At 34.4% G+C, this 27,987-nt stretch overlaps 1 protein-coding gene across 1 annotated transcript in view; it reads right to left on the bottom strand.

Moving 5' to 3' along the window:
* Positions 1–27,987, bottom strand: part of HDAC9 (histone deacetylase 9) — a 906,012-nt gene that overhangs the window by 263,120 nt on the left and 614,905 nt on the right. Inside the window, exons 14-16 of the mRNA XM_044386989.3 lie at positions 20,004–20,137; positions 6,783–6,903; positions 148–197 (exon numbers count right to left, since the gene is read on the bottom strand). Of these exons, the coding sequence (XP_044242924.1) occupies positions 148–197; positions 6,783–6,903; positions 20,004–20,137 (305 nt within the window). The remainder of the gene's footprint in view (positions 1–147; positions 198–6,782; positions 6,904–20,003; positions 20,138–27,987) is intronic.

Raw genomic sequence — 27,987 nt, 5'->3', positions numbered from 1 at the left:
TTTATTGGGAATTGAGCCCTACAAATTATTTAGCCAGTCCTGAAGTCTAGGATAACTTTTACAAAGACATGGCCTGAATTGGTAAATCAAAGGAGATATTTTTGGTAATTTATGTTATTTCAAAGCAGTAAACAAACTCATACTCACCCCAAGTCCACCACAAGGTAATGAAGAAAAAAACTTTTGAGAGGCATCACCTTAAGAAGACATGAAAAAATATATCAGTTGGGAATATAACTGTAATTTTAAAAATTTTAGTGTTTATTAACACATACTATCATGTCACATAGTATTTATCACTTGATTCAGAAGAAAATTAATCAAATTTTATATAGGTACAAACTTAAAGCAAATGAATTATTATTACATGTAGAGTCTATTGCCCCACAAGAACATACACCTATGAAATTTGAGTCTCAAAAAAATTTTAGCTGCCTTACACATCGTTTAATATATCACATCTTTTAAAATATATATTTTACTTAAAATAACTCAGCTATTCTCTGAGCGTATCCCTCTAAGGTGATGTTTTGAGCCACAACTTTTTGAAAAACACTGTCATTTTTTAAATGTTTTAAATATTAAAACATCTACTCAAATATACACTTACTCTCAATTTCTACTTCAGATATAACTAAGACAAAGTATACTATAAGCTTCTTCAAAATCCCCATTTTTTAAACAAACAAGTCACAAAACACTATAATAAGGATAACCCTTTTGGGAAATCTATAAAATGTAAATAGAAATATATCTTCTTTAAAATATATACCAGTCTTGCTTGTGACTGTCTCTTAGAATTGATATTTCATGGAATTTTTAATCATTTTTTTAACCTACATTTTTATTTTCTACATTATCTAAAACAAAAATATTCACTCCTAAACCTCCCTGCAAAGTAATTAAAGGAAAAGGCAATGATTATTTCTATCCCAAATCATTTGCTGTATTGATGATCAATGAAATAAAAAATAATGAAAATTGAAAATGGGTTTGTGGCAGACTTCACATGACATGTCATTAAAAGCCTAACTAGATTTTGTTGTCAAAGAAGAACATTTATTTTGTAAACAATAAATTGAGTTGGTTTTTCAAATGCAATTTCTAACGGATGAGAAATGATAATGAAAAATACAAGTACATATGAAAAAATAAGACATCTCCTTACATATAAGAGTGGGAAAAAAAGAAAAAAAGATGAGAAATCAACAGAAAAAATAAGGAAACCATGGGAAAATGTTAAAACTGGAATAATGACATAAATAAAAAATACATTAAGAAATTTATGGACAGCTTGGAGAAGGACAAAGTTTTGTGTTTTTGTTTTTTATTATGTTATGTTAGTCACCATACAGTACATCATTAGTTTTTGATGTAGTAATCCATGATTCATTGTTTGCTTATAACACCCAGTGCTCCATGCAATATGTGCCCTCCTTAATAACCATCACCAGGCTAACCCATCTTCCCTCCCCTCTAAAACCCTCAGATTGTTTCCAGGAGTCCACAGTCTCTCATGGTTCGTCTCCCTCTCTGATTCCACCCCCTTCATTTTTCGAAGAGCAAAGTTTTCTTAAGTGGTTGTTGCTCATAACAATGATATTTCTGTATTCTTGAATATTTTTCAAGGATGTTTTGGTCACATGTGAAATTAAAATACATAATATTATATATTTTAATGTCTGAACTTTTCATTCTACAGCCAGTAAAAAGAGATAAAGGTAATATTGTAATGTAATAAATTTAAAGTACTTTTTAAAAATCATTAAGCTCTAAGAGAATAAGTAAAATAAATTATAAGCTGCTTAAGGAGAATTTTTATTTAGTAATGTTTACAATAATATAAAACAGCCAAATAATCAATAATTTAAATTTAGTAATGTGTAAAAAAATTTTTAACTCACTGAATTGACTGGATTTATTTTTTAATAATGCTACATTGCCTTATCCATGGACTCAGATCTAGCTAGCCACAAGATAATGATAACTGGTAGTAAGAATGACAGGAATATTAATGCAAAGGAAAACCTTGCACCAGAAATGATTGGAGAAAATGTTTTTAAAGTGTCACCTTACAGAGTCTAGAGTATTTAAAGAGATAAATGGTGCCCATTTTCAAATCTAATCGTTTTATAAGCTATAGATGTCTTTTAAGATACAAAGACTAATAGGTCTGGTCATAATGAACTTTTACTTAAATTCTTCCTCCTAACTCCAGAACATAACTATCAAAAACAGTAATACCATTTTAACTCAGAAAATCACACAACTGAATGAATTTCAATTGAATGTGCTTGCACAATGACAGATACCAACCCCTCCTCTTCTGTGTTGGGAGGGAGTGGGGGAGAAAGAAGGATGTATGGGAGTGAAAGAAAGGGTTAAAGAGAGGGAAAATATCTTAATGATTATAAATTTCTATATATTTGTACATGCCAACTTTATTCTGGTCTTTTAGATTTAATTAAAAAGCCACAAAAATTCAAATTTCATAAAAAGGAAAATAAAAACTAAAAAAAAAAAAACAAATTTCATAAGGAAGAAAAAAAGGATGAAAAGTTAAACTTTTAAAAGATGGGAAGCAGACTCCCCGCTGAGCATGGAGCCTGAGGTCAGGGCTCGATCTCACCACCCTGAAATCATGACCCACAGTAGAACTTTTTATTTATTTATTTATTTTTAATAATATTTTTTTATTGTGTTAGTCACCATACAGTACATCCCTGGTTTTTGATGTAAAGTTCCATGGTTCATTGCTTGCGTATAACACCCAGTGCACCATGCAATACGTGCCCTCCTTAATATAGAACTTTTTAAAAGAGGAAGAGAACATGGAAAAATCATACCCACAAAAAAACGATTTTTAAATGTTTTTCAGTAATCATCTTGGTGACAGTGGTGGTATTGCTGTTCTGAATGTGTTTTGTTTGTGAGATAAAGCAAATGAATATGTAGGTGTTACTCTAAAAAATAAAAATAAAAAAAAAATAAAAGAATGGAATTATTCACTTAGAATCTGAATTAAGGAAAACTAGCTAAGTTTCTGGATTCACAAGAGAAACTGAAGTAGTTCAAAGGTATTAACAAAGTTGAATTTAGGGGCACCTCAGTGGCTCAGCTATTTAAGCATCTGCCATCGGCTTGGGTCAGGATCCCAGGGTCCTGGGATGGAGCCTTGCTCAGGCTTCCTGTTCAGTGGGAAGCCTGCTTCTTCCTCTGCCTCTGCCCCTCCCCCCAGCTCGTGTCTGTGTGTGTGTGTGTCGCACACGCACGCGTGCACGTGTGCACTCTCCCTCTCTCAAATAAATAAAATCTTCAAAAAAAGAGTTGAATTTAGTGCTTAAAATCAGGATCTAACAGTTTATCTTTACTCATGTAGTCTGCACACAATATTGAAATTGCTGCACTGATCCCTGAGAGGTACCTATGGAACTCCTCATGTGTATCTAAAGGTAATTCTAAAATCACCAACTGTATGAATATTATCCTACATTACGTACTAAAAACTAATGACATATATGGCCAATTTATTTAAATTAAAACTGTAAAAACTACCAAGATATGGAAGTAGCCCAAGTGTCCATCGACTAATAAATGGATAAAGATGTGGTATATATCTACAATGGAATATTACCCAGCCATAAAAAAGAATGAAATCTTGCTATTTGCAATGACATGGATGGAGCTAGAGAGCATTTTGATCTCATAAAACCATGAAAGTAATGCTCAATTAACTTGATCTTTGTGGAAACAAGGTGGGATTATTAATTCATGTTAAAGTAAGGACATTTATTAAACAGTACCCATAGCAAAAGAAGTACTGTATGTAAAAGCGAAATAAGTCAGTGATAGAAAAACAAATACCATATGATTTCACTCACATGTGGAATTTGAGAAAACGCCTGGGTGGCTCAGTCAGTTAAGTGCTGGACTCTTGATTTCAGTTCAGGTCATGATCTCAAGGTCCTGGGATTGAACCCTGAGTCAAGCACCACCCTGGGCATGGAGCCTGCTTAAGATTCTCTCTCCCTCTCCTTCTGCCTCTCCCCTGCTCACTGGCTCGCGCGCATGCACACTTTCTCTCTTTCCCTCTCTCCCTCCCTCTCCCTCAAAAAAACAAACAAACAAAATACAAAAAGCAAAAAACCAAAAAAAAAAAAAAAAAAAAAAAAAAAAAACCCAAAGGGAAATAGAAAGAGAGAGACAAACCTCGAAACAGACTCTTAATTATAGAAAACAAACCGATGGTTACCAGGGAGAGGGAGGGAATGGATTAAATAGGTGATGGAGATTAAGGACTGCACTTGCTGTGATGAGCACCTGGTGTTGTACAGAACTAGAATTAAAATAAAAAATTAGAAAAAAGAATGGGGATGGGTATATTCCAATAAAACTTCATCAATGGACAATGACAAAAAATTCCTTCAAAAACTCAACTATTGATACTTGCTCTTTTCATGGCAAACATACATGAAAACCACCTTTGTCCAGGTTCTAAATTATACATTGGAATTCACTTTTAAATCACCGAATTTTAAAATGATATATTTGTTGGCTATTTTCATAAAGTCAGTTTTGTTCAAAAGTGTCAAATTTTTATTAAAAAAACAGTGGTATTGCCATGTTTCATAAGTAAAACAGTTTGGGCTTGCTGAAGTTTATTTCTTCATTTCTTCTATAGATATGTCCTTTCTCTTAAAAAGTACAATGGTTGTTTGAAACATCTCTCAAACACCTATGTAAGTTTATCCCAATTAAATCCAAAGTACCTACTCCTGTGCCTAGGTTGATTTATCATTTGAGACCATAGTTAGAATTTAAAAATTAGGAGGATTTTCTGCTTATTTCCACTTAACTAAATTAAAAAATTATCAAAATGGACATAGCTTTCTATCTTAAATACATGAGTATTTTGATCTCATAAAACCATGAAAGTAATGCTCAATTAACTTGATCTTTGTGGAAACAAGGTGGGATTATTAATTCATGTTAAAGTAAGGACATTTATTAAACAGTACCCATAGCAAAAGAAGTACTGTATGTAAAAGATCGGCATGTTCAAAGACTGATTCCTTCAAAAGAAATTAGAAAAAAAACATAGATTATTTATGTTTGGACTGACTTGCCTTTATATTAATATATAACTTTAATTCTACTATACAAATTATTTCCCATCATCAAATTTTAACATGTTTTCTAAAAATTGAGTAATCTTTATGTTTCCATTTCTGTCAATTTCTCTCCAAGCTACCACTACCCACCCTGCATGCATGCACGTGCTCACATACACTTCCCCATATGCCCTTACTTCATAAATTTAGGGATGCCTGCCACTTGTTTTAAAAAGGCAGAATGGAAGCATTAAAATGGGTAACCACTAATTTCCCTTTATAATTGCTTTACAAGATGCCTGCCTACTATATGTCATATACTTGTTTTTGTGGGTTTTTTTTTTAAAGATTATTTTTTATTTGAGAGAGAGAGAGACAGAGAGAGAGCGCATGCAGGAGCATGAGCACACAAGGCGGGGGGCAGAGGGAGGAGGAGAGACTCTCAAGCCAACTCCATGCTGAGGAAGAAGCCCGAAAGGGAGCTTGATCATGAACTGAGCTGAAACCAAGATTTGGATTCTTAACCAACTGAGCTACCCAGGCGCCCTCATATCTTGTTTTTGAACTGTTTAGGACCAGTTAACATAAATCATTTAGAAATAGTATTGAATTAGGTGAAAGAGTCCAAAACTTTGGATCTGACACAATAGGTTTATTTGAAAGAAAGGGACAAGAAAAAAATCCTAAAATGCCCTTTTACTTATAATACTTAAAACATGATCCTTGTGGCATATATTGTCACGTCGTGTATTGTTATTTCATTACAAAAGATTAATGAAGTTAATATAATTAATATTAATTGTTCTAGCTAAAATACAGTTTTGTCACAAACTGTTTTCTGAAATCTGTTGTTTCTATCACTCATATAAAGTTTATGTAAAGCTCTGCAACATAAATTTTATTTTAAAATCTGATAGTAAATGTATGAAAAATTATATATTAATTAAAAATTACATTTATTAGTTTTCTACTTCTGCCATCTACTTATTTAATTCCATAGTTAAGGCATTCATTAAATAGATTATACCAAGATTTAAAATGCAAGGTGCCTGGCTGGCTCAGTTTGAAGAGCAGGCAACTCTTGATCCTGGGATTGTGAGTTCGAGCCCCACACTGGGTATAAAGATTACTTAAAAAATGATAAGTTTTTTAAAAAATGCAATCTTATTATAAAATGCAGTATTCTAGCATAGTAATAAGGAGTTTTAACTTAAGTAAGTTCATACTATGCCCTTTGTTTGTTAAGGTCATAGAAAAGAAGAACTAAAAGACACAAAAGAAATTGGAAAGGTGCAGATAAATTTGCATAAAGAATGTGAAAACCTTTCTTTTCCTTTTAGTTTAAAAATGTAAGCAAACAAATTCAACAATGCATCCCTTCCTGTAGGCTAAAACATAGTGAACAAATACTTAAATAAAGGTTAACTTAAAAGTAAACATCATGGAACTTGCATTATGATTTTTTCTAATGCAAGATTTTTTTTTTCTTTCAAGATTTTCTTAATCTACATTGGCTTTTATTGTAAACAACTCATTCCACAGAGCAAAGTTGTTGGAAAAGCTGATTTTTTTTTGTCACACTGCTTGCCAAGTATTTTAAACTGACAACAGCATTGACTAATGATAGTGCTGGAATGTGCTGTTCTCAGTAGAACGGAGACCCATACAGACCTAGGAGTGTCCTGGGGTCCAGCTTCTGTCCATCCAGGGGGTTGGTGCCATACAACAGTGAGTGATGTTCAGAATGAACAAGCTGTATTTCCTCCAGGCTGGCTTTTCGACCTTGAATTCGCTGAAAGAAAACAGCAGAAGCCCACAGTACTCCACTGACAACAGTTAGAAGAAAGTAAGGCCTAAGTCACATTTAAGATGATTAACAATGAACCGAATTTCATCATGCAGGAATGTGACACCGATTTGCTTAGTAAAGTACCATAATAACATTTGAAAAATTGAGTGTATGTAAGGTTCAGATCCTACGGATTGCTTGTGCCTAACTGGGCAACTGACATAAAGCCGTCTTCTTTGGCATAAAAAATCAATCTATAACAAAAAAATTAATAGTTAACTCCTTTGTAAAAGTATCAGCTTAAAAACAAACAACGGCTAAAAAAAATAAAAAACAACAAAAAAACCCAGGGGCTACTATTTGGCTGAGAAGTAAATTCATTAAAATCTTATTTTACACTCACCTGTAGAAGTTGTTGAAACAAATTCTTTATTATTTCTTAAAGAACATAAGTACCAATACATTTTAATGTATTTGATTATCACCAAAATGCTGATCACTTCATGTGCGTGGACCTCACAGAATTATTAATCTAGATCAATGTTTCAAAGTGTGTCCTATGGGGTCAGTAACATTTTAGGAACTGGTTATGAACTGTCTGTGATGAGGTCTATATAGAAATTCAGAGTAAGTATTTAGAAACTTTTATAGTAATTGGGCAGACTATTTTTATGTCTCCTGAATCTAATATAATCTTGGGTGTCTTCAATTTTCATTTTATTTTTATTGTAATTTAATGTATTTTATAAAACCACTGGTCTGTGACACAAAAGAAAAACCGCTCTTTAGCCAGAGACTGTCTGACGTACTCTAGACTCGTTCAATATTTTTATGCACATGCTAGGCAGAAACTTGCACTTCAACTAACAAAGCATGGTCCTTCAACACAGACAAAAGTGTACATTAAGTGAAACCTCAATTAGTCAATATACAAAGTATTTTTCCTGGCCACATTTCTCAGTTGGCAGGCATATCTATAGACCCAATAAACATCATGCTGGGCATGCCTCGGTGGCTGAATCAGTTAAGTGACTGCCTTAGGCTCAGATCATGATCCCAGGGTCCTGGGACTGAGTCCCACATTGGGCTCCTTGCTTAGTAGGGAGCCTGCTTCTCCCTCTGCCTGCTGCTCCCCCTGCTTGTGCTCACTAGCTCTCTCTCTCTCTGACAAATAAATAAATAAAATCTTTAAAAAATAAATAAATAAAAATTAAAAAAAAAATCATGCTTATGTATGAAGTTAATTAGCCATTCTTTTGAAAATTGCTGTGCTTCCTAAAATTACCCAGGCAGTATTAACATTTCACTTAAGATACGTACCAAAACAAGGTACCTGTAATTCCTAGTATTCTATTAGTAGAGAACTACACTGAAATTCAAAGAGAATGCTATCCTCTCATGTTCCTGACCATGGAATCACCAGTTGACATGGAAACATCAGGAGACAACCCACCTCTCTCAGGACCAGGGCAATGCCATACTCAACCTCCCTAGTTTAAGGAGATGTGGTTGCAATTGGTGTTTAAGGGAGTAGGCTCAATATGCTGACACTTCCTAGGGGTTTACTGGGTAGAGGGCAGAGCTGCGCTTGTCACAGAAAATAAATCATGTCACAGTGAGAGAGGAATGGTGGGAGACCTGAGGGGTAAGTACAAGGTAGCGGGAATGATGTAAAACAGAAACTTCTTGACACTGTGCTATTATGTGCCAAATAAATAAACAAATGCTTATGGAATTTTCTTTGTTATAGCACTGAAGTTTCTGGTTTTTGACACCCAATTTACATTTCTAGAAAAAATTTTTAAATCCTTTAGAGAAATTATTCCTAGTTAGGTGTTGAGTGATGAAATTAAACCAGGTAAGTAATGCTGAAGATGAAGGCAAATTTAATGATGGCCACCTGGTCAACCACTGCTCTGATCAATAAACAAACATGTTATTGACATAAGTGGCTTGCTGGTAAACATCAGATTTGGAAGCATTTATGGAGGACCAGAACAACCAAAGAAAGAGAATGGCAAATAATGAGATAAAATAAGCAAGAGAAAGTTCAAAGAAATATTAAAGGTTAACATTTTAACTGTGAGATTTCAGCTGGTGGAAAATCCCCCAAGATAAACAGTGGTAACTCCATGGTCTGAGTCACCTAAAATTGGAATGAGCACAGCACTGGAAACCAGACTGTGGTAACCAGTCTTAGTCTGGCAGAATAATGAACAATATGAAATAACAGGGCTTCCAGCTCTCATTTTTGTGAGTCTATGAAATTGACAGCCACTAACATTTTACATGCTGATACAGTGAAACATCTATATCTTAAACAATGTCAGTTCTATACTAACAATCAAACCCACGTTTTGACTACTATCATAAAGTTTTGTCAATTTTTTCCCTTTCTCTTTCTCTATGAAGATTTTTTTTTCAACTCTAAATTGAATTTTTGCCTCCGGCATAACATTAAATACCATTAATAATAAACATATCTTTATGTTTTCATAAACTAGTCACATATATTTACATACCATACACTTCATGCTTGTCCCAACTCCTTTCTTATTCTCCCACAATCCCACTAGCATTTATGCTGAATGTTCAATCACACATTTCAAAACTAATCTGCTAACAAGATTTAATTATTGATGGTAGCCCAAATGCTGATAAATCATAAAAGGACACCTGCTAAATCTCAGTCATCCTCTTGTGTAGTATCAGTTAACTGACAGTAAGGACAGGACATCTGGTGCAGCCTATTTAGCACTGACTTACTCTGAAAGTATTCTGTTCTAGTTTACACTCTTGCCCTACCTTTCACTATTAAAATTTAACACAGTTCTAAGTTTGCACTTTGATTTCCTTCTGCCCCCCTTCTCTGCTTCCTTATAACTCTAAGGAAGTATTTTATATTGGTTCTTTTTATTATTATAGAATATATTTTTAAGAAAATAATTACACTAAATATAATGCAGTACTTATTCTGATAGTCACCTCTGCTTCTGTGGATGCTAGACAACAAGACCTACAAAGAGGATGTACATGTTTCTACAGAAAGAGAGCAGTAAAAACCAACTCAGTATGAAAAATATTTCTACCTCGAGAAATGAGCTACAGAAAGCATATTTTGAGATTTATATCTCACAGGGGCACTGCTGTGGGAACTTGGTGGATGACTAAGCTGAAAATTCTGAAATAACAATAGTTTTCCTTCTTAACACATAGGATCTCCTGGAGTAATTCCATTTTGTGTCCTTTTATCAGATGTCTTAAATTTGTCACATTTAACGTTTCCTCTCAAATTGAGGTTCCCAACAGTTCTCGTTTCTGGTATTATCATCAGCAATTTATTATGTTATACGTTTATGCTTAAATATAGATATTTTCATTTAAGCTCTTCCCATATTTTCTATTTCCTGTGTAGCCTTTATTCTTTCATTTCTCTCTCATCATGCTCTCTTGAGTCAAAGGTCAACAGCATAATGAGTCACAAAATAGGATAAAGTCCTCTGATAATCATAATTTAGGGAGATACTGATTTCCGTTCTCAGAGATACTTAGCATGCAGGATGTCTATCTAAAGTTATCTATGATTCTGACCAAAAGGATTTTTGAGAATTCTAAGTATATTTGGACACTTAATGCATATAAGGGATGGCATTCTTCTGGGCCTTTCTTACTTGAAATCCAAATATAGGTCTTAAATACCTTACCAATATAGGCTTAGGAAAGAAAACTTACAGCTCTTCTCTCATCTTCCGAATAAACCCTGTGATGTAGGATGTATTCATTATTATATTTTCGTTCTCTGTGACTTGCACTCAAGCAGTTCTTTCCTGAGAGTAGTAAAGGAACTAATGTGCAGAGTGCCTACTCTCAGTGCTAAGCATCTGGGGTATATGATCTTATTTAGTTCAGAGCTCCAAACAGTCTACATTCAGGTTTGAAGTTTGACTGAAGTTATGTAAAATGACCATATCATTGAGTCTCACAACACATCACGGGTCTTTCCTAAAGAAATAGTCTTTCTGAAATAAAGCCCATTAATGCAACCTGATTATAAAAGGAATGTTCTGAACATGATCTACAAAGTCATACTGTGACAGGATAAAATGCAGCCTACCCACACCCACCCACACACAGAGCACACACACGGTATACATTCATAGTTTTTTTCTGCCAAGGAGCAGGGGAAAAAGGAAACAGTTCTATTCCTTCCCCTCCTGTGTTCAAAGCCTGGATTGAGGCCAGTGTCCTAATCAGTTCTCATTGGCCCTGGAGGAATCAGAACCTTTTGTAAAATATAATAAAGGGCATAAAATCATGATAAAATGCATGAAAAAGCAGTGCCTTTGGTTAGGGAACTAGAAATAATTTAGCAGAACAGATGGATTGCATTGGTTTGGTATTATTGAGGACATGAAAGGGCTCATTTTGTGGCAGTTCCAAACTAAGAGAAAATGTCCAACTTAAATTTGACAAGTCAAAGTACCTGCCTCTGCTGGGAGAGACCCCATTTTCTTTAATCATTTTCAAAGTGGTGACATATTAGGCAACAATTTCCCCTGAGATATTTCATTTTCTGAAGATATTTCATCCAGTGTCCCCAAATATAGGGATGCTTTTTAATTTTTTTCTATAAAAATTCATAGGGCTGCAGACTTCGAAAGTTAAAGAATCATAAATGATGTAGGAGTGTCAAAGTTACCTTTTGTTAGAAATTCCATACTTAATATTTAATGGATCAGTTCATGGCCTATTCATTTTTCTTGATACACTTCTCTCTCTTAAACAAATTCAAAAATCTGATCTCATTGCTCATGCCCAAGTATACCTACTGGAGTTTTCAAATGCTACAACCAATTGTTTCTTTAAATTTTACATAAAGGATAGTTTCAATCCTCCCCCCTCCCTCAACTGCGTTCTTTCCTTCCAATATCCCTCCTGGTCTAATAACCTTTTCTCGTCAGAGTTTTTCTTATAAAGAAAGGGGAGTAAAAGAAGGAAGGAGGCAATTAAGCAGATGGGCAGCCCAACAGGCTTGTGGTCCTTCTGTCAGTCACATGGAAAGAAAATAAACTGCAAGTCAGGAGCCCTGAATTCTAGGTTCTGACTCTCACCTACCTTTAACATGCCCACAGCCAGGTATGAGGCACATTTCTGGACCTTTGTTTCTCTATTTGTAAACACTAGGAGGTTGGACCAAATTACTTTCAAGTCCCCCTTTAGCCCTAAAATGGTAAGATTCTATGTGAAATAATCTTTTACACAAAAACTCAACAAAATATCTTTTATTTTAACTTATAGATTTGTCTCAGGCAAGCAAACATAATAATGGCAGCAACAAATTACTATGGTTGAGGCAAGAGAAGAGATCTCACTATGAAGGTTTTCAAAAGAATACTAGCTATTTTTTGAAACCAATTTCTTATATGTTTAATCATAATTGAAAAATAAGAGTATTTTTTAGAATTCACATTTCCACCCTAGGATAACTTCAAAATAATGAACACTTTTCCCAATTTAAAACACTGTGTATGGCAACTAATGAATCATCGAGCCTTACATCGAAAACCGGGGATGTACTGTATGGTGACTAACATAATATAATAAAAAATCATTATTAAAAAAAAAATAAAACACTGTGTATGGAACTTCTGTGTTAATGCCTTTGTTTGTTTCTTAGGTAAATGCCAGCTTCTTTTACTCTCCCATCTCCAAATATTTGATTCCATTCACGTTTTTGTCTCTACTTCATTAAGCTTACGTTAAGAAGCTGAGTTTCTATTGCAGTGATTTTTAATATTATCTGAATCTTGGAATCAGCTGTGGAAGTTTAAAAGGCACTGTTGCCTGGGTCCTACCTCCAGAGCTTCTGATTAATTTCTGATTAACTCTGGGGATGGAGTCTGGGCATCTAGATAGTTAGAACCACTCTGTGGATTTCAATGTGCATCCTAGGTCCAGAACTACAGGTTAGAGGGAGCTGTTCATTCATTCTGCTCTTAAGTGAATTCAAGAAACTGACACTATACTAATACACATTTCAAACTAAAGAGTAGTTACAATAAATGGCTATCACAGCGAAGGTTAGGAAGTAAAAAAGGTCTATCTGTTCTTCAAAACAAGTGCCTCTACTTGCTTGTAGAACTGTTTGATTCAGTCATTACAATTTATTTACACATATTTCAGGGTGCATAGAGCAACTGGAATACACTTCAGAAAAACAGCAAATCCCATTCAATAATAAAGTTCTGAGTGGTAAAAAGTATATGTACTATATATTTCTTAATGTTTTCTTTTCACTCATTTCAAAACATTATGCTCATCAAAAAGTAAAAAATGTTACCCTTTAGATTAACTGCTCAATTTTGATGATTTTATGTAACTAAATCTCCTATATTATAATTATTTTCTAACAACTGTAAATGAACATTTTAATGGTTTGGGTTAAAGCACTGATTTTTAAAATAGTAATTACATATGAAACAAATTTTGTTACAATAAATATTTTCTATTACTTTAGAACTGCAATTTTCAGATGGTTGAAAAACACGTAACTGTTCATTTTTGTTAATAAGCTTTAATGCTGCTATTTAAAAAAATCCTTTATCACTTTCCAAATGAACTCAGAAGTGCAGCCTGTTTTATTTCCTTTTGTTGGTTGTTTTCCATATTGATTCTTACTTTTTTGGAAAAATAAAAATCAAAACAAAAAATTCTAAATCATCTGAATTCTGATTATAGTCTCCACAAGTAATTTTAATGTATTTATCTGCCTAGGTCCACTCTACTATGATTTACAAATATCTCTCAGAATAATCACATAACGTACCCTGGTTTATTCATCACATCTAGATCATTTGTACTGCTTCTTAAGACTGCCATATCCCAAGACTCCTTACTGCTTTGTGGTTAGATTCTAAGACACAAACACACACACAATGTTTTGTAAACTAAACAAAACAGTAAGCTGTTATGTGCTGCCATCTAGTTAGAGTACTCTATAAAACAAATGTTTAACTGAATTAACTTGCAGTATTTAGTGCTTTGTAGCACTGATGTCAGAAAACCCACACATTCCAAAAGTATTTCTCCAAAAAGTATTATATTTCTTTATTTAGATTTGCAAAACATCTTTTAAAATCACCTGAATGTGCGGGAAAAGCATGGGATCCTCGCCTTGAGTTTCTTAGCATCTTAAGATTTTACATTAAAGCTCCTCTCATTCAAACTGCTGAGGAAATCCCAGAAGGGGCAACAGTAGCTTGGTTTCAGGTCCCAGAATTGTTTTGTAATTACTTTGTATTGGCACTTGAATAAAAGAGTTAAACATTTCAGCACAGTATGTTGCTTATGGTTTTTACTTATGAATTAAGCAAAACAAAGTTATTCAATATTAGTCACAAAGAGCCAATGCAAATTCCACATAATATGTAATCCAACAAAAGCATTATAAAATGTAATTATTCTCAAAACAAATGTGAGAGCAAGCAAATGTCTGTGGGTGGCTTGGTGGGGCTGAGAGTCATGAACACTTCTGGAAAAACAACTGCAAGTGCATTTCTAACAGATGATGGGTCATTCTCTGCAATTTTTTAAGCACAGAAAAGCACATTCTTTTCTTCAGGGCACACACATTTTACAAACCTGGCTACCTAATCATAGGGCTTGTTCCTAAAGAGGACACCAAATGACCCCTTCAGATTCATTTCTTATGGTGACAAGAAAGCTGCTGATTTTGCTTTTTGCTCTTAACAGGATCACTAAACTAAATATGAATGATTCAATAGGGGAAAAAATTAAATAGTACTGGCATGAAGGACTACTAACCACCTCAATTTTTAAAAAACAGTGCCACGTCATGCCAAAAGAAGTTAACCCACGTAACCACTGTAATCTAATATAATGAAGACTAATGTTTTCTCTGGCTGCTAATCAGGACTAGTAAGCACAACCAATTTACACTAGAGCTTAAAAAATAAAGAGGAATATGTTTACTAAATATCCTACAAGATTCATCTACTCTTAACCAAAGAAAGTGTTATGTTCCAAATGAACTCCTTAGCCATCTAATTTCATATGATATCAGAGCTGGAAAAGATCCTAGCAAATATCTTGCCTAAGAGCCTCATCTTACACATGGGAAAACCAAAGATCAGTAAGGTTAAATGATTTGACAAAAGTATACAGATAATTAATGGCGGGACTAAGGTCAAATCTAATGTTGAACAATAACCCTTGAAGGAATCCATTTTGATTAATTTTTCTACACAGCTAAATAAACCGACATAATACATAAGTCTGATTTGTAGATCAGTCCATTATTTTGAAACAAAGGAGGACTTTACATGTTTTCAAACTACCATCTTTTCTATCATATCATTGTTTAATTGCAAAATTGACTATTCTGTTGGTTGAGGGAAGCTGACTTTTCTCTGAATGCCAGTAAAATTGAGACTCCTTACCATTTTTCCCAGTGAAACAGTTATCCTCAAGTGAATGTGAGTAAGAACAGAAAAAGAGCAAGCTCTTCAACATCAGGTCTGGGATATTTCCTCCCTGAACTCTGAGATATAATATTTCTACTTCTATCTCTTGTTCAGATGGCCCTTCTGATGTTGTCAAGAATATGGAAGCAGCAGACCACAGTCTTTCTCATTTTATTTCTTCCCCAAGCTCAATCATTAAGAGTCTTTAAAATCACTGAAACATAAACCTCTTGGGATTTTGTAATTATATATCTATCTATGCAATCATTTGATTAATGTCTGCTGATCCCACCAGATAGCAACCTCCTTGTAGGCAGGGTATGCATCTTCTCAGTATTATATTTCCAGTTCCTAACACAGGAGCCTGGAAAACTCAAAATTTTGATACACTGTTTGTTGAATGGATGTATCCTTGTTCTTAAAGTGTTGTGGCCAGATCAGCAGTCTCAGAATTACTAAGACACATGTTAGCAACACAAATTCGTAGACCTCATTCCAATAGGACACCACTCCTGTTGAATCTCTGAGTCTGGAGCCCAGCAATCTGTGCCTTAGTATTCCCAATGATTCTGATATATGCTAACATTTGAGCACCACTATAATCAATAAATGAATACCACTTACCCAGTCATGGGTTTCTGCTTGCTGGCCAGCTATATGTCCCCAGAACTCTGTTGATTCCTTCACTGAAAGCAAAGGCTAATCACTAACTATGGGTGGCTACACAAGCCTGGCAGAAAATAGTGTTCAAAGACAGCAAATCCCTCTCTAGATGTTGGAGAAAAACAAACTGACCCAGTTTCTAGGTGTTATATTCATTTCTTGTTTGTTTTTAACTAGGTGTTATATTCTTATTAGATTATATCCTTTTCTACAAAATCTTATAAATCCTCTCTTTTGAGACAATTGAGCTGAGTTCTTACTGCTCACAACCAGGTCAGGAATTTGTCTACACTGCTTAGGAAAGAGTGATAACCTAGACACAAGGGCTGGTACTCACATCCCTGGAGTCTTAGACACATAGATTTTACCCTCGGGAATGCATTATCGAGACATAATCAAGGAACAAACAGAGCTGGACTTCACAACTTCCTGAGAATCCTACCTACACAAATTTAGAAAGAAATGTCTCATTCTCCTTAAGTCCTTCAGCCATCCTGGTAAATATTCATTCATACCCAAGCTGAAACCTAATTTTTTCTCTTGGAGTACATAAGTCAAGTCCAATTGGAAGACACTGTCATTGGCCTTGATCTCTGTAGAAGGTTCATAAACACTAACCAGGAAACCTGTTAGCCTGTATAGGAAACTTTTTGCCTCTCTAACCGGCTAATGCATCCGCCACGTACCTAGCCACTTGCCACTAATAGTATACTTCTCTCCTGATTTTTCAACAACTGATTGTATTGAGTTTTGGTGAATTGCTAAAAGGCTTGATTTATGTTTCTGTGGTTTTTCTCTTCCACATCATTGAAACTTCCAAATAATTTAGCTTGAGACAAAAAGTTTAGCATCCTTGCAAGATGGTTAATAATATATTAATAAATGTGTACATTAGATTTAACTTGTCAGATCAAAAACTTAAAAAAAATCCATGTATCATTTGTTTTAGTTGCCTTTACTAGCAGAGCACTGGCTAAGGAAGTAGATTCTACTATTTCGGAGTGGGCTAAACTGGTTTGAAATAATCTCTGTATGTTCCCTTTTTATTTTCATCCCAACTCGCCCAGTAGAAATAATCAGGGAAAAAAATAAGTCATGTTTCTTATGGTTCTGTTTTAACCCTTTTGTTATTTTATTTTATATAGAACCTGAAAGTCTCTGGAAAAAGGTAATGTTTGGTTGCATATCAATTTTAAAATTCCATTTTGAATATTCCTAAAATCATTTACACACAAAGCAACATCAAATTCCTAGGTATCTTAAATTGTTTTTTTAATGGTTTTAGACATTCCATTTTATTATTAGGTCAACTTAAAGTCATAGATACCTGATAATATAGAATCAAATATATTATGGGCAACAATTTCTTCACTTCAGAAATCAAACTGGTGAACTGTTTTTGAACTGTGTTAGCAAAAAGAGTGTTCTGTTTATAAAACTGCGAAGTTATGGATCATACTTTTGTGACTGGCCTTCGTTAACAGCAAATCGGCTGATCTGGGCTTTCAAGTGGAGTATTTGTAATTGTGTGACTGTTTACCAGAGAGACACTTATTTAGCTGACTGGGCTGGGGCTAGACTCACTCATTCTCATCAACCCCTCCCTACTACTGCTATTTCACCCTTGGTCTGATATCACATCAGTCAGTGCTGTTGTATAAATTGAATTTTATGCTTTCAAATAATATAGGACTAAAATAATGTGATGTATGAGGAATTAAAAAAGGAGACTGATCGGAAATGCATAACAGATTTTTAAATGTTAAGATGAGTGTGAACCATATTACATTCCATTTATTTCTGCACTTTGCTCCTTTTATAGCCAGCATTCCTTCAGGTAATAGATTTAAGGAATACCATATAATCTAACAATGCATTTGAAGACTGTGATGAGCCACTGCTAATTTGGAGTGGCTGGGGTAAGGCTCCAGGATATAATAAAGACCCGAAAGTGAAAAGAAATGTAAACAGCAATGTCTTAGCTGGCAAAAGCGCAGAAAGAATGCCACACTGGAAAACATCTATAGTTGATGCAAAGGTGAAACAGGAATGTTCACATGAGTCAACATCCATTAAGACCAGTTCACCACAGATAAGTCCCCTTGCTGGATTACTTTACTTACTCCATAAGGGATTGTGTAGATAACAGAGTGGTTTAGCCTATATCAAAAACATAAAAACCTTCATGATAACTTTATAATTTACCAGAAAGTATGAAAAAGCCTCTGCCATATAATACAGATGCTACTGGCAAAAGATGAATAATAGGCTTTCACTCAAGAAAGAATCAGAGAAATAAATATAGCTCAAATTCCTTCATTTTAGAGTTTCTAGGTTAAGAATATATTTAATCAAAAGTATAGCTTTAAATACAAAAACATTTGATAATTCTATTATAAACATATAATAAAACTTGTGAAACTAAATCTGTTAAACACTACTTTGGTGTCTTCATTCACAATCCCAACCTGCTGAATGACCCATAAACATGATCTATGTTTTGATGTAAAGAAAATAACCCTGTAAGATGAGATATTTTATTCATCTTCAAAAGAGAAAATCAATAAAGAAAATAATATATCCTTATAAATGAATGCACTGAATAAATGACTTTGTATTTTCAAAAGTCAGTTATTTTTACTACTTTGCAGAGAAGAAGGATCAGACTGCTATAACTCAGGCCACTGAATATATACACAAGTGTGCATGACTCTGAGAAATATTCTGTCTGCTTGACATTCCTACCTCAATTGAAATTATTTTACCGGTTTGCTTTAAACTAAATTGACTTTCAATAGGAATATTCTGGACTACATTTTGGGTTGCCAAAAATTAATTAGCTTAAAAGTAGTAGCAAAAGATTGCTTTTTTATTTTATCAAAGTATAGTGAATTCAGTGTAGTCACAATGTTTGTCTCCTCATGATAAATAACTACAGTCAAAAAATAACTATAGTCAAATAGTCCATTTAATTTCTTCCCAAACTGGTGAGAACTAGACTGGATTTCCTTTACTGATCCTCAAAGACTGACAACAAAACCAAAGAGCAACATGTTAAATTGTCAGTCTGTAATAACAGGGACTTTGTTTTGTGAAATTCTGTAATTCTAGTCCCTAGAACACGTTTAGAACATAATATAGACCCAAGAAAAAAAATACTTTTGATCAGTAAGTGTTAAAGTAATGTAAAAAAAAAAAAACATGGGGGATATTTTTCTTTTAAAAATATCTTAGACTCAAATATAGAACGTTACTGGGTCTTAGGCAACCATGGACATTTGTAGCAACTAAATCAAACAGCTGCTGATTATATAATTTGCAAATTTGACAACAGGAGCCTTTTTGAATTGATACCATTTTTACTTCTGAAAGCCTAAGAAATAGATTTTTCTAAATGAAAAATGGGACTCAAGAGGAATCTGCAGAAATGAGTCTAAAGAAATACCAATAAAATAAAAGTACTCAAACCTCTACCATAAAAATTTAAGAGTTATCAGCCACTTCAATAAAAAGAAGTGACTTTTCTTGGTAAGAGGACAGTTAATCTTTAAATCTAGTCATTTTCATAGGCAAATCTGGCATATATCCGAGTTCACTACCAGTTTATAGTAAGAAATAACAACTACTTAGCACTTAACAGTTTGTGGAGTTTCTCAGAAAATTAACTCAAGAAATGACACCTATTTGGAAACAACCACACTGTGTATATCAAAAAAATGTTGCAATAATAGCACATATACATCATGCAGCTGCTCACATCAACATGGACTGTGTCCCTACTATGTGCACAGCCCAGAGTCAGGTCGTAAGTGCTATGCTACTAGTATCAGTGATGGTTCATCCATCATGGTGTTTGTGCTCCAGCATTAACATTTTTCTACTATCACCCAAATGAATACTGGCCTCTTTACATGATTTATTTAAGTAAGTAAAAGAGTGTAGCCAATTTAGGATTACCTCACATTTATTTAGCAGCCCGGTTTCTTGCAGTCGTGACCAGATGCTCTGTATTCGTCCAGCGTGCTCAGGGTGGGTGGTGGAATTGCCACAAACGCACTGGTGTTTCAGCATCAGAGGGTCGTAGGCAATTCCTTCAAGACAAAGAAAACATAGTGCAAGACTGAGTAATGATACAGGTAATGACACAAGTTAGATGAAATATGACTATTCCAAAAAAGATATTCTTTTAAAAAAAATTTACAAATAGAGAAATAATACATATATGCAAATTCCTAGCACATAAGAACTATTTAGTCCTGCGTATTTGGATATAAATGCAAAAAAGGTTAACCCATGGATTAATCAGTACTCAAACCCTAGCTTAGTAAATCTGTAATGATGAAGATGGTAATATTTTAAGGAACTTAAGGTTTTTTTAAAATACTGTAATTTTACCAGTATCTTATGAAGTATGTTTAGACAGATAATTCAATTCAGTAAAGGTCTAAATTTTATCAATGAAGCCACAAAATGAGCTGACTCTTTAAATCATGAATTAATTTCATGAGTAATTCTAGCTTCACTTTAGATCAGGCCTTGTAATAAACTAGAAAACTTTCCAACTGCTTGCCTATTTTGCTTAGCAAGTCCTTCAGAGTTGTGCAGAGTTTCCTCCCTGCTTATTGTGCTTTTCTCAGAATTTATGCCAATCTGTAAGCAATATGCATACCGTAGATCTTATGATACTGTGGGATATTTGAAGTGATTCTTTAGAAAAAAATGAAAAAGTAAAAAAAAAAGTGAATAAATTAATTGCACTACCTTCAGTAGAGATTCCATAGATACTTAATGAATAAAATCTGCTTTTAAATTATCATGAGTTAACATATTTCATATTTTAGTTAGACGCTATGATGAGAAAGATTTTTAAAACTATGATGAAACAAACTTATGGATACATAAAATAGGGGTCTTTAAAGCAATAAATTAGATGATAATTATAACTCTGGTTAATTTTGAAAAGATTTCCACCCTTAATCCAATTCCTTGGGGGGAAAACATGTTACTTACAAAACTGCCTAACATAAGAAATCATTTAACCAATCAAATATTCCAACAAATTACCATAGAAATACATTATCTGGGGCCATGGAGTGAGGGCAGAAGAATTCAATACCAAAATTAAAGAGCAAAAATAAGTATCTATTCAAGAACAGATAAAGACCAGTAATTTGTATTGAAAAGTAAGTTTAATTAATGCATTTTATTCTTTGACTTACAATCTCATGTTAGAGGAATGCTACTCAAGAGGGGAAAATATTTCTCTCTCAGTGTACTAAAATCATGCAGAATAATGACGTATGTATTTTGAAACCATGTGGTAAAAATTATGTTTAAGAAAAAATGTTACTTTGCTGGTCCAAGTAATATCCAATCATAACACTCAAATGCCTTCAAAATACATCCCTATGCCTGACTCACCTTTTCATCCTTAGGGCTGATCCCTCTTTCTAAGCAGTATACTTGCACACTTGTCTATTCAATTGCCATCCAAAATCTCCATTTGGATGTCTCAGGTTTTTATAAAGTGAGAATGTCTCAGATCTGAGTTCATGATCTTAAGTCATACACAGTGTCCCTCATTTAAATAAAGGACATCATGACCCACCATTGCTCAAGCAAGAAACCTTAGCATCTTCTGGACACTCCCTCCCCAAAGAACCAACAAATAGAGTTTGTTTTCCCTTCAAAATACAACTTGAATCACTCAATTATCTCTAGCCAAAACCACACACAATCCAAGGGACTATTATCTCTAATCCGATCTAAAATAAAGCCCTGTAACTGGCTACCTGACTTTTACTCTATTCCGTTTGCCACACCACAGCTACCTTTGCTTAAATCCTTTGGCGACTTCACTAATGAGATTAAAATTTCTCAAGGCATAGACAGGCCCCTCCCCATTTCTTCAGCTTCATCTCATGTACCTCTTCCCTTGATCTCTCTTTCTCCCACAAAGGCCTACCTTCCATTCTTCAAAACAATCAAAATCATCATACATGCTGTTCCATCTATGCCCCAAATTCTTCCTTCCTGCCCCCCATAACTCTAGCCCTCATTTGGCTAATTCCTATTCATTCTTCAAGGCTAAATGAAGGTCTCTAAACTAGGTCTCCTACTTTATGTTCCCATAGCATCCCCTAGGTCTTTAGAGCATTTATTACAACTACATAATTGTTGTATAATCTTGTTAATCGTATACTTTCTTCACTATCTGTTGAGATCTATGAAAGCAAAGACTAGAGTTATATTAGTTACCTCTGAATTCTTAAGTGTCTATACACATGCTTGGAATATAGTAGGTCCTCAAAAGTATTTTTAATGAATGAATGAAAAACATAAATAAATGGACAAATGTAAGAACTAGGGCAGTTATCTCCATTATAGTCTTGCCTGATGAACTTAACTGGTGGATCTCCTTGGAATCCTGAAGTTTTTGTAGCCTCACTTCTTCAGTATTCTTTTATTTTACATGCCTTACCTTCCTACTGGCAAATGCCTCTACAACAGGTATTTAACTTACTCAGCTTTGTACTTCTGCAAGGCATTTTGCACAAAAAGATGAAAAAATATTTTTAAATGAAGTCAAAAGAAAGACACTGAGTCAACACGAGTCTTTATGCTCATAATTGTGGCATTTTTAATATAAGAATGTGTGCCATTAATTTTTGGAAAATTTTGACCCACAATTACCGAAATAAGAAAAGTTTTAATTTCCAAAAACAGGTAAATTTTAAGCAATTTGGAAAATTTAGCTGTCCTGGGGAAAAAAAAAAAAGACACATTGAAAGGCAGAAGGGAAAGCAGGCAGACATAAGAAGTAACATTCAAAATATAAAGATATATAAGACATGTCTTTATAATTCAGATGTATCAAATATGTAAGTTGCTATTACATAAAAGTAACTGTTTAATATATTTTCTTCCACTCTTCCTTCCTCCCTCCCTCTGTTTTTTCATCATGGTAAGTGTACTCTTTAATCCCCATCACCTATTTTGCCCATTTCCCCTCCCACCTCCCTTCTGGTAACCTTCAGTTTGTTCACTATAGTTAAGTCTGTTTCTTGGTTTGTCCTTTTTTTTTTTTTTCTTTGCTTGTTTTGTTTCTTAAATTCCACATATGAATGAGATCATAGTATTTGTCTTTCTCTGACTTATTTCACTTGGCATTATACTCTCTAGCTCCATCCACTTTGTTGCAAATAGCAAGACTTCATTCTTTTTATGCTGAATAATATTCCATGGTATACACATACCACATACCACATCTTCTTTATCCTTTCATCTATTAATGGACACTTGGGCTGTGTCCATAGTTTGGGTATTGTAAATAGTGCTGCAATAAATAGGGGTGCATATATCCCTTTGAATTACTGTTTTTTTTGGGGGGGATAAATATCCAGTTGTGTGATTACTAGATCATAGGGTAGTTCTCTATTTTTAATTTTTTAAGGAAACTCCATACTGTTTTTCACAGTGGCTACACCAGTTTGTATTCCCACCAACAGTGCAAGAGGGTGCCTTTTGCTCCACATCCTCACCAACACTATTTTCTTTTTTTGTTTTGTTTTAGCCGTTCTGACAGGTGTGAGGTCATATCTCATTGTAGTTTTGATTTGCATTTCCCTGATGATTAGTTATGTTGAGCATCTTCTCATGTGTCTGTTGACCATCTGTGTGTCTGCTTTGTTAAAATGTCTGATTATGTCTTCTGCCCATTTTTAAATTGAATTGTTTGTTTTGGGTGTTCAGTTGTATCAATTCTTTCTATATCTTGGATACTAACCCTTTATTGGATATGTCATTTGCAAATATTTTCTTCCATTTAGCAGGCTGCCTTTTAGTTTTGTTAATTGTTTCCTTTGCTGTGCAGAAGCTTTTTATTTTGATGTAGTCCCAATAGTTTCTTTGTGCTTTTATATTTCTCTTGCTTCAGGAGACATATCCAGAAAAAAGTTGCTATGGCTAATGTCAGAGAAATTACCGTCTGTGCTATCTTCAAGGATCCTTATGGTTTCAGGTCTCACATTTAGGTCTTGAATCCATTTTCAGTTTATTTTTGTGTATGGTGAAAGAAAGTTGTCCAGTTTCTTTCTTTTGCACACAGCTGTCCAGTTTTCCCAACATCATTTGTTGAAGAGACTTTTTCCCACTATATATTCAGTGTTCCTTTGTCAGACATTAATTGACCATATAATTTGAGGTTTATTCCTAGGTCCATTTTTATGCCTATACCATACTGTCTGAATTGCTACCACTTTGTAATATACTTGAAATCTGGTATTGTGATACCTCCAGTTTCATTTATCTTTTTCAAGATTGCTTTGGATATTTGAGGTCTTTTGTGGTTCCATACAAATCTTAGGGTTGTTTGTTCTAGTTCTGTGAAAAATGCTATTGTTGTTTTCACAGGGACTGCATTAAATCTGTAGATTGCTTTGGGAAGTATAGACCTTTTATTTGCTCTTCCAATTCATAAGCATGGAATGTCTTGTCCATTTCCATTGTCTTGAGTATCTTTCATCAGTGTTTTATAGTTTTCAGAGTACAAGTCTTTCACCTCTTTAGTTTATTCCTAGATATTTTATTGGCTTTGGTGGAATTGTAAATAAGACTATTTTCTTAATCTTCTGCTGCTTCATTATTAGTGTACAGGAATGCAACAGAGTTCTGTACATTGATTATATACCCTGCAACTTTACAGTTCTAGTAAATTTCTGGTGGAGTCTTCAAATTTTCTATTTATAGTATCATGTCACCTTCAAATAGAGTTTTACTTCTTCCTTACAAATTTGGATGCCTTTTATTTCTTTATGTTATTTATCTGCTGTGGCTAGTACTTCCAGTACTATGTTGAATAAGAGTGGTGAGAGTGGACATTCTTGTCTTGTTCCCGACTTAGGGGAAAACCTCTCAGTTTTTCACCACTGAGTATGATGTTGGCTGTGAGAGTTTTTGTTTTTAGTTTTTTTTTATTTTATTTATTTGAGACTCAGCGAGAGAGAGCACGAGCGGTAGAAAGGGGCAGAGGAAGAAGCAGACTTCCCACTGAGTAGGGAGCCCAATGCAGGGTTCAATCCCAGGATGCTGGGATCATGACCTAAGCTGAAGGTTAGATGCTTAACTGACTGAGCAACCCAGGCACTCCAGCTGTTTTTCACATAAAGCCTTTATTATGTTGACATATAATAGACCTGTTTGGCAGACCTACTTGGCAGAGGGTTTTTATCATGAATGGATATTGTCAAACGCCTTTGATATACTGAAATAATTATATGGTTTCCCCTTTCTCTTACGGATGTGATGTATCACATTGTTTTGAGAATACTGAACCACCCTTGCATCCTGGGATTAAATTCCACTTGATCATAGTAAATGATATTTTTTAAATGTATTGTTGGGTTCAGTTTGCTAATATTTTGTTGAGGATTTCTGCATCTACATTCATGAGAGATACCGGCCTTTAGTTCTCTTTTTTTGTTGTGTCTACCTGGTTTTGGTATCAGGGTGATATTGGCCTCATAGAATTAATTTGGAAGTCTTCCTTCCTATTCAATTTTTTTGGAATACTTTGAGAAGAATAGGTATTAACTCTTCTTTAGAAGTTTGTTAGAGGAGTGCCTGGGTGGCTCAGTTGGTCACACGTCTGCCTTCAGCTCTGGTCTTGATCCCAGGGTCCTGCTGAGCAGGGAGCCTGCTTCTCCCTCTCCCCCTCCTCCCCATTCCTGCTCTCTGTCAAATAAATAAAATCTTTTAATAATAAATGAATGAATGAATGAATGAATATTTGGTAGACTTTTCCTGTGAAGCAGTCTGGTGCTGGACTTTTGTTTGTTGGGAGTTTTTAATTAATGATTCAATCTCCTTGCTGGTAACTGGTCTGTTCAAATTTTCTATTCCTGCTTCAGTTTTGGTAGGTTATATATTTCTAAGAATTTACCCATTTGTTCAAGGTTGTCTAATTTGTTGGCATAGAGTTTTTCAAAATATTCCCTTACAATTGTTTGTATTTCTGTGCTGTTGGTTGTTATTTCTTTTTTCATTTGTGATTTTGTTTGAGTCCTTTCTCTCTTTCTCTTTTTTTTTTATGAGTCTGGTTAGAGGTTTATCAATTTCGTTATCTTTTCAAAGAACCAGCTCCTGGTTTCATTGATCTGTTTTATTGTGCATTTTAGATTCTATATCATTTATTTCTGCTCTAATCTCTATTATTTCCTTCCCTCTGCTGGTTCTGGATTTTGTTTGTTGTTCCTTTTTTTGCTCCTTTAGGTTAGGTTATTTAAAATTTTTCTTGTGTCTCAAAGTAGGCCTGTATTGCTATAAACTTCCCTTTTAGAATTGCTTTTGCTGCATCCCAAAGGTTTTGGAATGTTATGTTTTCGTTTTCATTTGCTTCCATGCAATTTTTTCTTCCTCGATTTCTTGGTTGATCCATTCATTGTTCAGTACCATGTTATTTAATCCCTGTGTAATTGCAGTCTTTCCAGATTTTTTCTTGTGGTTGATTTCTAATTTCATAGCATTGTGGTCAGGGAAGATACATGGTATGACTTTGATCTTTTTTAATTTTTTGAGGCTTCTTTTGCGGCCTAATATGTGATCTTTTCTGGAGAATGTTCCATGTGCACCTGAAAAGAATGTGTTTTCTGCTGTTTTAGGATGGAATGTTCTGAATATGTCTGCAAAATCCATCTGGTCCAGCATGACATTCAAAGCCACTGTTTCCTTGTTGATTTTCTGTTTGGATGATCTGTCCATCTATGTAAGTGGGGTGTTAAAGCCCCTTACTATTATAGTGTTACTATTGATTATTTCCTGTATGTTTGTTTTATGTATTTGGGTACTCTCATGTTGGGTGCACAAATATTTACAATTGTTATATCCCCTTGTTGGATTTTTCACATATTTTCTTTTTTTTTTTTTAAGATTTTATTTATTTATTTGACAGAGAGACAGCCAGTGAGAGAGGGAACACAAGCAGGGGGAGTGGGAGAGGAAGAAGCAGGCTCTCAACAGAGTAGCCTGATGTGGGGCTCGATCCCAGAACGCCAGGATCACGCCCTGAGCTGAAGGCAGACGCTTAACGACTGAGCCACCCAGGTGCCCCAGATTTTTCACATATTTTCAACTACAATTTCTTACCACATAAAAGATATATTAATGATAACAGACACAAAAAATACAGCATCTCTCTCATTGTGAAAACATGGTTTTTTAAGACTAGAGATTTTCATCAAGTTGGTTAATTTTTTTTCACTATTTCATCTCTTGACATATCTAACTTTAGCTCCATAGTATTGTTCCTCTTTTACCAACACTTTCTCCATAAACCACTGCAAAAAATATCATAAAACAGGTTATGGTAGCTGGAAGTTATTGCCAAGTATCTGGAGATTATAATACAAAATCTAGGAGCTCTTGGACAGACAACTGAATTTAAGGGAAAATAAATAAAGTCTGGAACTCTAAACCTCCACTTACTCATCTTAATGACATAGCAATGAGGTGTTAACAGGTAGTGTACAAGGTGAGACTTTAACCTCATCCTTCATCTCCATTCTTTTCCTCTCTTTTTTTCAGAAACAAAGACTTATAGGGTGAGAAATAAGCCTGCCCTTCTCTTTGGGACTCACATGGAATTCTACTTTTCTTTGACCCTTTCTGCCCTACTGGTTACCATTTGCAACATAAGCCAATGGATCAATCTCTCTCTCGATCAATGGGACAAGAGTTAAAATTAGAATTTGGGAAAATACACAAAGGAGTCTTATCATAAAGTCTTTACCTGTATTTTAAACCTAGAAAGTAAACCCTAGAAGTTTACTTTCCATCAAAAAAAATTTTGCTACATTTTCTAGATATGCTTGGACTCTGTACTTTCTCTGGCTTTCAGCTTTATTAAATAAGTATTTGAAGCACCTACTATTTATCTTTCCCTTTT

The sequence above is a fragment of the Ursus arctos genome, unplaced genomic scaffold (assembly GCF_023065955.2).
Source record: "Ursus arctos isolate Adak ecotype North America unplaced genomic scaffold, UrsArc2.0 scaffold_3, whole genome shotgun sequence".
Lineage (NCBI taxonomy): Eukaryota > Metazoa > Chordata > Mammalia > Carnivora > Ursidae > Ursus > Ursus arctos.
Note: the sequence above shows the minus strand (reverse complement) of the source record. Positions and strands in the feature narration are given on the sequence as shown.